Genomic DNA, 17217 nt, shown 5'->3' on the forward strand with positions numbered 1-17217 from the left:
CTCCGATGTCTCGTTTCTCCGTTTGTAACGGCTGAGAAACGATGACAAAACTATGAGTAGAGCAGACGAATTTGAAAAGAGCATTTTGGAAGAATGCAGTGAGCAAAAAACCCTGCTGCTCCACAAATTACAGCAATATGCCAGAACTGTGTTCTAACCATCCATCCATTTTGGTTATTGTCTGACACCTCAGACACTTCAGATTTCCACAGACTAATTCATGGTAAATTTACATAGTACTAACTAAAATGATTTTTTGTGGAGATAAAAATTTGAGAGTGTCCTTCAAAGTGATACTTTGTAAGACGTTTGTGCTCATATTTGAGTACCGAAACATCTTGAAGGGTAGGAAAAACAATCTAAATAACATAGAAATATATTCAAATTATAGTGTGAATGGCATATATATATATATATGCCATTTTATTTATATATGTAAATAAATATATACTTAAATTTAAATTTAATTTATTTATAAATATATGTATAATAAATTAGCTTTCCTCCAGAGGAAATGAGTTTTTCTCAGTATAAACCTAGGGTAGGTGTTTTCTAAGATGTTTCTCATTATTTAAAATCTATTTTCAGATTGGGGAGAGGTAGGGAGTCTAACTATGTAAATAAATTTTCAGAATTCTAAAAAATTATTGAAGCAACTAATCCAAGATACAATGGATAGAAACAACAATTTAGAATTCATTATTTTGTGGTTGTGGTCATTCTTACTTCCAATAAAAGTATTAGGATCCAAGAGCTTTATAATGCAATAGGCATGAAAATTATTTTCTCTAACAGTGTATAGAATTTACAGAGCCCTTTGCAGTTCTCCTTAGTTCTTTTTCACTGAGGTTACTATACATTTACAAAAGTATGTAAGGAGAAATTAATGTTGGGTATATCCCCTCATCACAAGGCATCTGATCCTCCACAACCAATATAGGTGTAGTGGGTTGAATGGTGGCCCTCCAAAAGATAAGTCCATGCCCTCATCACCCAGGACCTGTGAAGGCAGCCTTATTTGGAGGAGGGGATTTTGCAAATGTGACTAAGTTAAGGGTCTTAAGATGAGATCATTGTGGATTAGCTGGGGGAGTCATAAATCCAATGACAAATGTTCTTATAAGAACACACACAACAGAGGAGAAGGTCACAGGAAGATGGGGGCTGAGATTGGAGTTATGCAGCCACAAGCCAAGGAAAGCCTGAAGTTACTAGAAACTGGAAAAGGCAAGGAAGAATTCTCCTGTAGAGCTTTTGGAGGAAGTGTGGCCCTGAGGACACCTTGATCTCGACTTCTGGCCTCCAGAACTGTTAGAGAATACATTTCTGTTGTTTCAAGCCACTGTGTTTATGGTAACTTGTTACTGCAGCACCAGGAATCTAACACAACAGGTAAATCTGTAAATGCTACATTTAATAACATGTAGTTCCCTTCATCAGCCATGGTGGACTGATGCCCACAGAGCTAACACTTGGACTGGTTTGACTCATGTACATACCATAATTACATCATATACAGAGATTCTAAACCAAGGATCATGCCATAGGGTCAACAAATAAATCAGGTTAGTGTGGAAAAATACAGACTTTTTTGTGTGTGTTATTTGTGGGTAAATGAAGTTTTGACCTGGAGTGAAAATACAGGGAGATAAAGTTAATTTAGACACATTACTTCTATAATTTGTAAAGACTGGCTCATTTCAAATTTCCCTTGCTTCTCTCTTCTTTTTCTCCTTTCCTCGTTGCCTCCTTCTCTCCTTCCTTCTTTCCTTTTATTTTTATTTATTTTTTATTTTATTTTATTTTTTTGGCTGCGCCGCACGGCTTGTGGGATCTTAGTTCCTCGACCGGGGATTGGTTCCAGGCCCTTGGCAGTGAGAGTACGGCATCCTAACCACTGGACTGCTAGGGAATTCCCCTTTCTTTCCTTTTATTTTTAAGAGAATGAACCCACTGTTCTGGCTTCTTATCCTTGAGCATCTAAAAGAGCACTGAAAAACAGCTAGATTTATGTCCAATATATGGCAACATAATATAAAATAATATAATTTATGGCATAACAACCCGAATCTATTACTCTCCATAAAATTTTGTAAGGTAAAGGAAAAAAATCTCCAGTAGTAAGCTGTAAATTTCCATATATTCCTTCTTTGCTCCTCAAGACATCCCCAAATTTTCCCCCTTAAACTTAGCCTGTTTCTTTCGCAGACTTGAATATGAAGACCATGGCTTATTTTTATGACAAATATTAAAGATAACTCCTATTAACATTTTCCTTGAATGGACCCTACAGGTAAACTGAATTTGGACAGGACAGCATATATCTAAATTACTAAATGGTTAACAAAGAGAAACTTGACAAAATGAAACACAGAGCTGTTTTTCTTAAATCAATTAATAACACTCTTTAGAGTCATGAGGCTCTTTACATTTGGACTATCATTAGCGTGTGTGCCCACTAATCTAAAAAAAAACAAAAAAACCCCCTTCAGTATCACTGACATTGACGTCATGACATTTCAAGGCCAGTTACAAAACAGATATAATATAAACTGTGTTGCCTTTATCAAAAACCATGATATCCATCATTCTAATATCTCCCTGACAAAATGTGAGATTTAACTATACTTAGGAAATGTTCATGAAATAAAGTTAATGGTTCTAATTTTTTGCTCTACTCCTTAATTTCAAATGGTATCCATATTTTAGTCTCAAAAATAGAAAAACAGTCATGATTTAATCACCTTAATAAAATTATATTGCATATATCCAGGTACTGCATTGGAGCTTCAAAAACTTTGATGTAGATTCAATTTTTCAAACTTACTATATTATACCTAAAATAAATATTCTGCATTAGCATTAATAGTATAATATTTTTATTAATTTAAAAATTATGTTTGAGTAATCTTTTAGATCCATATTGAAATGCATATTATTATAATGACAATCTATGTAACAACACTCATAAGTTTAAAAAATCATTTTCCATATTCCAAATAAGCCTGAAAAGTTCATTTTGTTCACTTTGAATTTCCTGAAGTTCATTTTTGGAGGAAAAAATGCATGACCTATAATATATTGCAATTTCCTTTATATTAAATCTCTGATAATACAATTCATTATTTCCAGAATGATAGGCTTCATGCCCTACTAAATCGATAGTTAAAAGATATGTTCACATATGAGGAAGAGGGGTAGGATGTAAGGAATTGATGAAATAATTCTAAAGCACATCTATGAGCATGCCCAACTGTAATAGTTTTTCATGCCAGCAAAGCTGTGTAAAACAAAGGTTCGCGTGTACAATTTAACATAGTAATGTAAATTGGCACAGCTTTTTTGGAAAGCAATCTGGAAAATCGTATTAAAATTCTTCACTAATGCATGTCCAAGAAGACAACAAAGGAAATAATACAAAGTGTGATTAAAGATTCATGTGCAAGGATGACCATTAGAGGAAAAAAGTGACAAGACAGCAATAACCTAAAGTTGAAAACACAACATTGTTAAATAAATTATTGCTTATACACATGTAGAGATATCATGCTGTGTTTAAAATTATGTTTTTAAAAATATTTAATGGCATAGGAAAATGCTCACAATGTAACTTTAAGTAGAAAGAAGCAGATTGCAAAAATATGTGACAAACACACACATGCACACAGTGAAGAGAGAAAAAAATAAAAACCAAAACATCAGCAGCCGTTGTCTATGAATAGCAGAAGCACTTGATGTATATTCATATTTCCAAATTTTTTACAAGTATTCTTCTTAATTAGAAATAGTGGATCAAAGTATGTTTAAAAACTACGACACAGTACAACAGTTCTTTTTAGAGGTACAAAGTAATATTCTAAAACCTTCTTCTAATATCAGTTCATTAAGGTAGTGGAGCACTGATTCATACATAAAATGATGGCTTTGACATTTTAAACTCCCATTGGTGAAATGAATACTCAGGTTCTTCCACCTCCAGAAGGAGCTTCCAAGCTATCATGGTAGAGTCATCCATTGAAGCTCACCTCCCCATTGCTGCTCATGGGTCATCAAATCCTGCTCTTGGTTTTCACAGTCACTCACCCTGTTGCAGTACTTCACTGTCCTATGCTTGCATTACAGTAAATCCCTCTTAATTTTAATCTTTTGTTCTCCATCCTCCAATTCATCCTACTTTCCACTGTCAGATTAATCATCATAAAACTCCAATTTCATGAAGTCATTTGTCTGCTAGAAACACTTCACTGAGTCTCTGTTTGCAACCATCCAACCTTAAATTCTTCCCTAAAGCCCTCCTAATGGTAGTGTAATATCTATCACTCTAATCAGATCACTCCTCAGATGTGCTCATTGCCATTTCTGTGCCATTTTCATCCTATTTCATTTATTTCCCTGTAAATCTATTCCAGGACACACCAATCTATTTTTGTATGGATCTCCTATAATACACATATTTATATAAACCCAAATAACTATTTAACAATAGTTTCTTAACTTCCTTCCAAATGACTCTCGTGTATAAAAGTCCTCCCCCCACCGAAAGCTAAAATGTGGTCAAGATCAAGAACCATGTTTTACCATTAATTGCTGTACACAGCACATAGCACACAGCACAGGGAAACATACACACATAGTGTGTACAAAGGAGACAGCTAGAAAAAGGAAAAGCACATTAGATTTTCATTCTGGAGCCTTGGAATTTGGTCCAGCTTGACCACTTCTTAACTACCACTTTCCTAGTCCTTTGTACTAAAACTATACCGGTGGAGGTCAAGAAAGGTAACAAATTTGAGCTGCATCTAAAGAAAGTTTGAGGCAAGGGGTACAAGTAACATTCATGGTTTCACTTTGGTGCTGCATGGCCCTACTCAGAACCACTCCTTGTTTCTTCACATAGGCAGACTTTTCTATCTTCATACCCCAGCTCCACTTCCTCCATTCTCTCACCCTCAGAAGATAACGCTGACTCTGAATTCTTCTAAAAGTTAGAAGTCATCGAGTACGTTCCCATCTTCCCTTCTCCATACCTAATAACTAACCTCCATCCACAGCCATAATCTCCCCGCTTCTCTCTTGTCCCACTACAGCCATTTCCAGACTCCTCTCCACCTGTATTTTTGTGTCTCCCTTCCACTCCCTACCCCTGTAACCTTCCCAGGGGTGTAGCTCTATCATACATGTCATCTCTCCATTCTGCAATAACATTTCCTCATTCATGAGTCTTAGCCATTAAAACATTTAAACATACTCAAGTATCTCTGACCAACCCCTCCACACACAATTTCCCTGTCCCCACATCCTCCTGCAGATATTGTCCATCTCCTTCTTCCCCAGATGGTTTACAGAATTGTCTCCATTTTAACTTCCACTTAACACTCAAATCACTGCAGTACGACTTCTACCCTCTTAACCCTATTGAAACTGCTCTTGTCCACTCCACCAAAGACTTCCTGTTGTTAACTATCTTCAATTGGTTTTATAACACTGGTTATAAAACACTTGGTTTTTGTCCTTTTCCCCTGATATTGTTGAATCATCAAGATACTATTTTATGTCCTATTCTCTTCTCATAGTATACAGTCCTCATGCATGGTTTTACTTATCTTTTATATGCTAACTCCCAAATTTCAGCCTAATTTGCTTGCTGAACTTCAGATATGAGGGTGAGTCAAAAATCACCCGCTCTCTGGCTATAGAATTTACAGATGTTTTAATATAACCGGAGTGCGGATAATTTTTGATTCACCCTTGTATATTGAATCATTCTTGTCCTGCTCAGGACTGTGAACTTGAAAGAGGGTCATGGGAAATCATTTAAAAAATTTTTAAGCAGGGAAGTGACTGAATCACATCTGTGTTTTAGAAATGCTACTCAAAATAATGTAGAAAATAGGCTAAAGGTATAAGAAATTGAGGTCCAGGGGACTAAGATAGCTGCAAGGCATGCAAAAGACTGTGACAGATAATGGAATGCTATAAATTCTCCTTACCTTGAACGGAGGACTGGAGTCACTTGGCCTTGCAGAAAAGTCAAAGGAGATGATGAGATCAACTCCCCTCTGAGGTCTCAGGATCAAGGGGTACGGCAGGTTAAACGTGAGGCCACTGTCTACCACATGAATCTTTTTACTTTTGACATCCAGAGGCTCATATATCTGCTCAAATTCATCAGGATCTTTAAAAAGGAAAGGAAAGAAAAGAGTGAATTAAATGATCCTTTAATATTATTTAGAATAGTATAGCTATTTGTTACATAAATGTGTGAGATAGAATTCCATATGGTTAGGCCCTCAGGCCTTGGAGACTCTTGGTTTCTTCATTTGTAATATCAGAGTAAAGGATTCTATCAGTAAGGTTGCTGTGAGGATTAAGTGGGGTAATACATGGAAAGTGCAAGCAAGGCTCAGGCCCTGGTAGTAATTCTAAGCTGTGCACCACCACCTGTCATAACATGACTGCCCATTACATAGGTCTTTACTGTTTAAAAACATTTCTTCATGCATTATCTTGCTTAAGTCTTAGGACAGACATGTGAGATAGAGGATATCTACAAATGGAGGATGAAATACATTAAATTCATGTCTAAAGTGACACAACCTGGGAGTGGCCGAGTCTGAAGGGATCCCACACAGCATCGCTGTAGGTGACGGGAGTCCAAGAGAATAATCCAGCAGACACGCTCAGCATTCTTTAAATAATTATCTTCGGGTTAATTCTATTTTCTTATCAAGTGTCTATGGATTGTAGTGACAGTGTACTTTGCCATCAGCCAGAATTCTAAATTTCTATCTATCACAGAATCTGAAACCTAAGAATTGTAAAATTGAAATATATATATATTATATATATATTATTTAACCCAACTTTAACATCTATTCCTCTGAAATTTTTATTGTTTAAAAATTACATATGTGAACTTTTTAAAGAGGTGAAAAATTATGAGTCTTTGTCTTATGTAAGTTTTAAAATACTTTACTAATAAGCTAGAAATGTATATTTGGGTACTTTTATTTCTCCTAAAAGCAGCTTTATTTATTTTGAGTATCTATAATATATTAGAAATTTCATATAGGAGATTTACCATCTTTAGAAAACTCCTTAGAAGACAAAGGAGGAATTATTAGTATCATTTTAAAGATAAGGAAATGAGGCCCTAAGAAGTCCAGTTTCACATAGTGAGACTCAAGATTCCAAGCCAGGTCCAGGAAGTCTAAACCCTACGCATAGTGTCAAACTGTTACTTCAGAAAGTAGGATATCCATAAGACTAAAGGGTTTGAAATGGATAATTTTAAAAGCAATAACTAGGGACTTCCCTGGCAGTCCAGTGTTTAAGACTTCGCCTGCCAATGCAAGGGGTGTGGGTTCAAACCCTGGGCTAAGATCCCACATGCCTCGCAGCCAAAAAACCAAAACAGAACAGAAGCAATGCTGTAACAAATTCAGATGGTTCATCAAAAAAAAAAAAACTTTAAAAAAAAGCAATAACTACAATGTATAGAGGCAATCTATACATGCATCTATCAATCATGAAAACCACATTGATGTGTATTTTATCACAATTAAGCATAAAAAATTTAAAACATTAATGGGAATTTTTTACGACACAGTGATTTTCCCTGATATAATATATTACAATAATAATTCACAAATTATTTTTCTTTGGTTTCATAAACTGATGCTTTAAATTTTAGCTAAAAGATTAACCAGAAACATCTATTTCTCTCCTAATCTGTTCGATTTCCCCCTTCTCATCATGAAACTGATAGTCTCCTTTTTCCTGTTTTAAATCCAAGATTACATTTAAATGAAAAATCATCCTGTGGACCAATTCCCAGCTCTGGCTTGTAGCTAAACACCATGGTTCCAACCTTCTATGCACACTGACAGGAAGTAATGTTTCTTAATTGTGTTGTAAAAAAATAGTTTTGCAAAACATCAACAGATATTCTACATACAAAATAAGAGTTCCATGATCAAATAGGTTTGAGAAATACAAGATTCAACAACTTAAAATAATAGCAAATTATAATGCATGTTCCCTATTTTCCTTACTGTGCCTTGAACTAACAGCACTTTTTAGTGGAGATACTACTTAATCCTGACAATAACTCTCTAAGATAAGCAGCAATTATTTCTATTTTATAAGTCAACCGTTGGAGTAAACAGTGAGGACTGCTGCTTCCTCACTAGTCTATAATTCCATCAGGATCAGGTTGCTGTTTTTCGTTTCACTCTACTTTTCTATCCTTGATAGCTGAGGTTATGCCAAGTAAGAGCTCAGGACTGTGCAGCTAATAAATGACACAGTTGGGACTCAAATGCAAATGAGACTGCTTTTAAAGTACTATACTTGAGGCATCTTTAAGTAGAACTTCTCAGACTCATTAGAGCACCCCACTGCATTGTGAAGAGGGCAATGCACTTGTTAGTTTTTCCAAATTTATTTGAACTTGAACCCCATTTATTAACATCCACTAAAACGTCACAGAAAATTTGATAAATGCCCCAATGAAAGAACATCCTCCCCCCAAATTAAAACATACCCGGTTTCCCAACCTGTGAATGAGTTAATCAGGTTCTTTTTCAGGTATGGAAACATGCTCTGTTTTATAATTGTGAACCATTTCCTTAAGGCAGTTCAGCTGTGGAATTTTACAATGGTCATTTTACAAATACATCACACAGATTCAATTTATAATGTACAAATATTTGGATGTCTGAGTTTTGAACTCTGGCCTAAATGAACTCATGTCTTGATTTCTTATTCCAGATGGTGCTTGTCACAGTAAATAATATAAACACAAAAGTAAACAGGAAAGAAGTCACATAACTAATGAACAGCTTCTCCAAAATTAGTTTCCACAGGTATACAACTATTTTGAAGTAAACAAATGAGGGGAATTTTTTCATCTTATTTCTCTTGTTTTCAAAAGATAGTCTGCAAGAGGAAGTAATAGGCACAAAAATAGTACAGTAAGTTTTTCTCATTTTAGATTGAGAGATTATTCAAATCAAGATGCTCAAATTTTAATCTTGACAAACAAAATAGTAAACTAAATGTAAGATTTTCCCAACATAATATCCAGATAAGATAAACAAAATCTCTAAAAATAAAAGAGAAATAACCTTAATTAATGTTTTAATTAAATTGTGATATTTTAACTGTATAATAAAAGTTTTAATGAAGCTTTTATGAACCAAGTTGATCATATTTTATGATAAACCTTGTAACTTTTTCATTCCAAACATATAGTTTTATTCTAAAACTTGGAAATAACCAGAGGGACATAAACAGAATCTATCTTGGTAAGGGCTTTGTTTGAAAAAGCACTAATCAATTCAGTACATTTGGTCCATAAGCAACAAATTTGAATGAACTTGTCACTCACCGAACTGGATTTTTGACAAAAGTCAACATGCTGTATACATTTTTTCAATCGGATAAATACAAAGTGACTGAAGTATAATTTAATGAGATATACATTGAGAAATGATATTTAAAATTTCTTACAAAGCTCATTAATTTAAAACAATTTTAGGTTAGAACATTTCAAAATATCTCAACAAAAGAAATAATGAATCTGTGAAATATCATATTTTAGGATGAATAATATTTCTATCGCATGTCATTTTATGAAAACTGTCCATGACTCTTTTTTTCAAAAGGTGCTGAATAAAGAAAGAAGTCAGATAGGGTGATGTACAACAATTATCCCCCAAGCACTAGAGAGAGGGCAAATGAAGGTCATGCATCCTTGCAGACCTACGGTTCCATCAGGATCAGGTTTCCTGGTTTTTAGTTTTACTGTACTCTTTTATCATTGTTAAATAAAGTGTATAAATCCCTCCATGAATCAAATTTTCAAGAAAGGGTCATGAAACGATTTTAATCTTCCTGAGGGCAAGGATTGCATGTCTTGTTGACAACTGGATCCCTAGTGCCATGCCCATTGAAGTAGCTCTGTAAATACTGTGTCAATGCAAGAACGCACAAAGGAAAGAAGAAAGATGAAAATGAAGAACAATTTGACATTAGGTGAGAATAATGAAAGAGGTACACTTCCTAAGGGTACTAAATTTAGCTAGTAAAAATATAGGATGTCCAGTTAAATTTGAGTTTCCGATAAATAGCAAATAATTTTTATACAAACATGTCCCAAATGTTACAAAGGGCATACTTATATTCTCTCTCTCTCTCCATCTATCATCTATCTAGCTATCTAATCTATCTATCTATATCTATCTATCATCTATCTATCTATCTATCTATCTATCATCTATCATCATCTATCTATCATCTATCTATCTATCTAAATTGAAATTCAGATTTAACTGAGCACTGTATATTACCTAGCAACACTAACGCCTCCAAATCTACATAAACTATTGCAAAATCACCAGGAAGTTGTTAAAAAGTGCAGAACCCGTGCCATGCAAACCACAGAAGGAGCTTTGCTTGGTGATGTGATCAAAGTAATAACATAAAACAGATGTAATAAGTACACACAAGGAAACTTCCATTTTTACATCAGCAAGATAATGACTAATAAAAGCAAGGGCTATGAGGAAGGGAGTGAGTAGAAGGGAAAGACTTCTGAGCAATGTCAAGAGGCCTATTCAAGTGTCCCAATTCTAGCTCAGTTGAGCAATTCTAGGCAAACATGATGCTATCTTCTTTGATCTTCCTTTTCTATGGAGTAAAATAACTAACGATTCTTTCTAGTCCTAAATGCTCTGTGAGGCTGAGTTCTTTTTTTTTTTTCTAAGTGCAACATCATTCATCCATAAAGCCTGTTTCTAAAGAAGATACCTTTAATTGGTATTGTAACAGCAATAAGTTAAATCATAAGTATGCAAAAAAAAATAATGTCACTGATTGTACGGTCAAGTATTTTTATTTTGGATGAATTTAAAAAGAGACACTGACCTTATAACAAATAGACTTTTATTATAGCTCATATGAAAGGGTTTGCATTGCAGGTATATAATCAGACATACCTCATATCCTAGACTTTGATGCCACAAATATAATGCAAAATATAGTGAGTTTCTACTCCTCTTATTTAAACAACAGGGGTAACTTTTGCTTCTGCAATTTCCCTTAAGCTCAAGCAACAAACAGAAACAGCATTACCTAAACAACAACAAGATCTAAAGTCATGTCCTAATTTTCATAGGTAGAATCCTTAAACAAAGAGTAGTAGAAAGTCTTTTGGAAAAATTTCCATTTATGTTCTCATAGCCTCCTGTCAATGTCCTTTGGCAGAAATGACTGAGAAATGACATTTGGGCAGTTAAGGAGAAAAAGATGGCCTGACGAAGTAGAAAAAAATTTAAGATGACAGGAGCGTTATAAAAAACATTATTAGGTAGTGATTAGTCACCAAGGCAAATTTAACTTTTAATCTGGAACATACATGGAACTGAAGAATCAAGGGCAATATTTTTTGGAGTTTGGCTAAGTGACAAGCCTGAAAGTGAGTGGGTTCTTACGAGGTTCTTAGGTGGCCTTAAGAAAGTTACGAACCCTTTTGGAGAACTGGAAGGACAGATTCAATAGCCTGAGAGACAATGCAGATGGGTAAACTCAACTCCACTCACACCCCAAGGGGCACACATTACTTCTCTGCACTGGAGAGACAGGCTGAGGACCAACATGTAACAGATTCCCTCCCAGCTCTGGATCTGCTGAGACCCATCCTTTGCCAAGGAGAAACAACCACGTGAGAGCTGAAGGAGGAAATGAGACAGAGGCTACATTTCTGCTATTTCTACTGCCAAGCACCGTTGTGGGGGTGTTTGCGGGGGTGATCCTGAAGTGTTTTTGGAATTATTCCTAGATGCTCAGCCTGAAGCTTGCTCTTCCAAGCCTTGGAACCACTTTGTAACCATCTACTTTAAACTCCTCTCGCTTAAACAAGGGAGGGGGTTTCCTGTTTTCTGTGAGTGAACCTTGACCAATATGGAGAGGAGCAAAATCTCTCTCAATATTTCAGTGAAAACTCTTTATGCGAACGTGATGATGCCATTTCCTGCTCAATGTATTTTTTTCTTCCAAAAAAATAATTCAGCAGCCTTCACACATTAAATGCATGTTTTTAAATTTGACTGTAAATGAATTACTATTAATAATTAAAATGTTCCTCCCCAGAGAAGGAAGAAGGATCTCCAGGAATTAGCTTCCATGGGTTACATTTTGTGTACTTACCTGCTACAGCTGCATCCAATTCATCTTCATCCAAGGATTCCTGGGTGGTAAAGTCTCTCAAAGGAGACATCGGATAGGATGTGTTGAGATTCAAGCCCAGCATGAAGTTGTGCACCTTCCCAGCACGTCCTTCTCTGGTGTTGAACAAAGCTGAGTCACTCACTAAGGCCATTATCATACGTTGCACCCAACTTGCTTCATTATTATTTTGATATTCCCTTTCTGCCTCTTCGTTTTCAGTGCCTAAGAAAAAGGAGAAGATCATTATACGGATTCCAAAATCCATGCAAATGAAAAAGCTCTTTGGGCAATGGAACGTTAACATTAATGATGAAGCTCTACAGATTTTGATTCAACAACATTTATTCATGTAAATTAATATAGTAAATATTTCAGTTAATCATTTTTGTTCTTCCATTGTTCTTACTGTGCCCTTTACCTGCAGTCTGTCTAAAGGCTGTATTCTTGACAGTGTCACTTGGCCTTTTCTTTGATTTCCAGAGAAACTTCTATTTTCCCATTTTTCCCTTTCCCCAATTCTTGTCTTTCTGTTCCCTGGCTACACACACACACACACACACACACACACACACACACACACACGGAATATCCAGAGAGGCTAATCCCCTTCCTTTCCCAAGTTTTCTTCCCTGTTCTGTTTAGTAAACAACCAGAATCACGCAAACTAAGAGCAGACAGCTGAAGGATTCGACATATATTTGCTGCTCAATAAACACCCCCGAACTGTCATTTCATTCTTGCTTATAAAGTTTGGGGTTTAAAAGTCTGTAAATTAAACATATGTTTTAAAACATGTTAAAATTCAGCAATCTTCCTAAAGAAGCAGTTTTCATTGACTTTTTCCTTAAAATCTATGCACTCATAACTACTACTGGGAAGCCATATTGTGTAGTTATTTAGAGTACTGGCTCCAGAACCAGGCTGCCAAGATTCCAATTCTCTTTCTACTGTTTACTAGTTAGTTGACCCTTCTCAGCCTTCATTTCCTCATCAGTAAACCTCACAGGGTTGTTGTTAGGATAAACTAAGTTAATGCATTCATGTAAATTTCTTACAAAAGTGCTTGGCCTATGTTAAATTCTCAATGAACACTAGTTGGTAGTAGAAATAGTTGTATTTGCAGCAGCAGCAGCATAATCTTCGCCATCAATAGTCTTCAGAAGTACACTGTATAGTAGAGTATAATCCGCCCCCCCCCCAATCCCTTCTGTTCAGATTTCTGGGAACTCTGAGTATAAATATACATGCATATATAAATCTATATGTGTGTGTGTGTGTGTGTGTGTGTGTGTGTGTGTTGACAGAGGAAGAAGAGAATCTATATTCAAACTTCATAATTTTCAATAAATGGTAACTAAACATACATAAGACCATAATACTGATTTTTATCTTCAAAAGATTAGCTTAACTGAGCTCAGTAAATGTAAGGGATCTTTCTTTCAATAACCAATCCAGATGCCTGCACAGTCACAAAAAAACAAATATACACTCTTCTACTCCTACACTTTTCTAATGCTGTATACAACAAAAAAATCTTTCACTAGAACAAATCAGGCTTTAAAACGAATGATTTATATCTTCAGTTACACAGGATATGAATAACATATTCAATTATTTTCCAAAGATTTGGAGCTTTCTCCTCTTTTTCTTCTTCTTCATCATTGCTGTTGTTATTATTATTATTTTTATTAAATTTATCCCACTTCTATACAGCAGCAGATCTACTTTCCTTATGATATATTTGGCAATGACATCATTTGTGGGACAAACCCAAAAGTCAACAGATAAATGATATCTATTGCTTATTAGTTTAATTCTAATAGTAAATTTATAAGTATTAGCCCTTTACAACTTAAAACTCTTTGTATGGGACTTCTTAGGTGGCGCAGTGGTTAAGAATCCACCTGCCAAAGCAGCGGACACAGGTTCGATCCTTGCCCCAGGAAGATACCATATGCGACGGAGCAACTAAGCCCGTGCGCCACAACTATTGAACCTGCACTCTAGAACCCATGAACCACAACTATTGAGCCCATGTGCCACAACTACTGAAGCCTGTGTACCTAGAGCCTATGCTCTGCAACAAGAGAAGCCACCACAATGAGGAGTCCAAGCACCACAATGAAGAGTAGCCCCCACTCGCGACAACTAGAGAAAGCCTGTGTGCAGCAACGAAGACCCAACACAGCCAATAAATAAATAAATTAATTTTTTTTAAAAAAAGCCATTTGTACGCATTTGCTAATTTGATGATTACGGCAATTCTGTAAGAGCAGGTAAAATGATGCCAGAACAGATTTGAAAAAGCTAGAGTTGAAAATGCCTAAAGACCTCCTTCAAAATCACATGACTAAAAATGAAGGGGCATCAAAAGAAGGAGACAAGCCGCAGACTGGGAGAAAATATTTGCAAAAGACACATCTAGGGAGTTCCTGGTGGCCTAGTGGTTAGGATTCCGGGCTTTCCCTGCTGTGGCCCCTGTTTGATCCCTTGTCAGGGAACTGAGATCCCATAAGCCATGCAAGGTAGCCAAAAAAAAAAAAGTAAATTGACTAACCCGTCAATGAAAAAAAAGACAATAAAAATAAAAAAGAATTCTATCTAAAGTAAGACAGACAACTGTTAACTGCTCATCCTTCCCAAAATTAAAAAAAAAAAAAAAAAAAGGCACATCTGATAATGGACCATTATCCAAAATACACAAAGAACTTTTAAAACTGAACAAGAAGAAAACAACCATGTCAATTTAAAAATGGGTAAAAGACCATAACAGACACCTCACCAAAGAAGACATATAGATGGTCAACTAAGTATATGAAACAATGTTCTCTGTCACATCATCAAGGAAATACAGATTAAAACACCAAGATGACACTACACACCTATTAGAAACGCCAAAATCCAAAACACTAACAACACCAAATGCTGGTGAGGATGTGGAGCAACAGGAACACTCATACATGGCTGATGGAAACACAAAGTGGTACAACCACTTTGCAAGACAGTTTGGAAGTTTCTAACAAAACTTAATTATGCTTGTATCACATGATACAGCAATCATGCTTCTTGGTTTTTATTAAAAGGAGCTGAAAACATACCCAGACAAAAATCTGAACATGGATGTTTATAGCAGCATTATTCATAACTGCCAAAATTTGAAAGCCACCAAGATATTCTTCAGTAGGTAAATGGATAAACTATGGTATACCCAGACAATGAAATATTATTCAGTGCTAAAACGAAATGAGCTATCAAGCCATAAAAAAACATGGAGGAGACAAATGCATATTACTAAGTGAAAGAAGCCAATCTGAAAAGGCTATACACTGTATGGTTCCAACTATATAACATTCTAGAAAGGCAAAATGATGGAGATAGTAAGATCAGTGGTTGCCACGGGGTGGAGGTGGGAAGCAGAGGAATAAATAGAGCACAGAAGATTTTAGGGCAGTGAAACTATTCTATATAATACTATAATGGTAGATACATGTCACTATACATTTGTGAAAACTTATAGAATATACAATACCAAGAGTGAACCCTAAAGCTTGGACTTTGAGTGATAATGATGTGTCAGTATAGGTTCACTGATGGCATTAAATGCACCACTCTGGTATAGGATGTTGAAAGTGGTGGAGGCTGTGTGTGTAGGTGCAGGAAATATATAGGAACCCTCCGTACTTTTTGCTTAATTTTGCTGTGAGTCTAAAACTACTCTAATAAATAAAGGCTATTTTTAAAAAATGAATATTAAGAGCTAATAAGAAATCCTCAAAAACATCCTAAATATCATTCTCCAATGTAGGTTGCCACTAAAACCAAAGCAGCCATATTCAGAGGGTCCTTGAACTTCTCAACATTAAGATAACTAGCTAGTACTGCAGAGGTGATCAAATGTACTGATAGTTTTAGCAATTTACTTAATAATTGATAAACCATTATTACATCTACTTCATAGTTCAAAATCAATACATAATTAATTCTAGAAATGCTAGGCATATGCTGTCTAACCCCTTTGTACTATCTCCCTTCATTAAAAGGAAATTCAGAGTTAAAAAAAAAAAAAAAGACCTGAACAACTAAAAAATAACAGCCCAGCCATGAAAAGAGAACTTTAATTTTAGTGTTGATTCAGCAAAGATTAAACAAGGCTCTTCCAATATCTACACCTTGGCTGGTGGAGTTCCTTAGGTTTCGGACAAGAAAGCATTTAATATCTTTTACAATCTAGATGACTGTATTCAAACTATAAAAGGACATGTTCATCCAGTTGTTATAAAGTCTTCTCTTTGCTTTTTGTTCATTTGTTTTGGCTTTTGAGCTCTTGGGACCATTTGTACTGTGTCAAAAATCATTCCATTTTACCACCTAACAATTGCAACAAACATCCCTGACCCTTGCCTTTTCTCTTCCCTGACTCCACACTGACTATCATGATCCACACAAAGCTAAAAACTGCCTTGTCAAGGTGTAAAAGAACTCACTTGAACTATGAAGTAATATACAAAACAAAATTTCTCGATAATTCTACCTCACTTCATCACTGATCCCTTCCTGAGAGGTAGAACGTTGGCAATGTGATAAGGCTCAGGAATGGAGTGAGAACATAATTTTCTACATGTTACTTAATAATAAGATTTTACAAGATGAAATTTTAGTTATTAAAGGCATGTAAAAATGTTCCCAAGTCACAATTTCCATGCCGAGAAGCCTGGGGCTTCTAAGTGATATTTTAAGTCCTAGTCAGACTTAACACAGAATTTGGTATTTCTACTATGTCCGTTTGTTCTCTGTTCACCTGATACTATTTTTGAGGTATTTAGAAGACATGAAATAAGGGATACTTAAGTGTTGCATATTTTATTACATATATGGCATTAATTCTCTTTCTGAATTGAAAGCTACAATTCTATCACTCAGCGCCTTAAGCAGAGATGACCGCTAGTATCTCGACTGAGAAAATCAGACAAAACATTCATGTCTTTT

At 35.5% G+C, this 17217-nt stretch overlaps 1 protein-coding gene across 3 annotated transcripts in view; it reads right to left on the reverse strand.

Annotated features, from left to right (window-relative positions):
* The window catches only part of PLA2G4A (phospholipase A2 group IVA), a 143889-nt gene that overhangs the window by 12574 nt on the left and 114098 nt on the right, over positions 1–17217 (reverse strand). For all 3 annotated transcript variants that reach the window (XM_057728949.1, XM_057728950.1, XM_057728951.1), the window contains 2 exons: positions 12211–12453; positions 5991–6175 (listed from right to left, as the gene is read on the reverse strand). In XM_057728949.1, the coding sequence (XP_057584932.1) occupies positions 5991–6175; positions 12211–12453 (428 nt within the window). The remainder of the gene's footprint in view (positions 1–5990; positions 6176–12210; positions 12454–17217) is intronic.

This window comes from Hippopotamus amphibius, chromosome 3 (genome assembly GCF_030028045.1).
Source record: "Hippopotamus amphibius kiboko isolate mHipAmp2 chromosome 3, mHipAmp2.hap2, whole genome shotgun sequence".
NCBI classification, from domain to species: Eukaryota; Metazoa; Chordata; class Mammalia; order Artiodactyla; family Hippopotamidae; genus Hippopotamus; species Hippopotamus amphibius.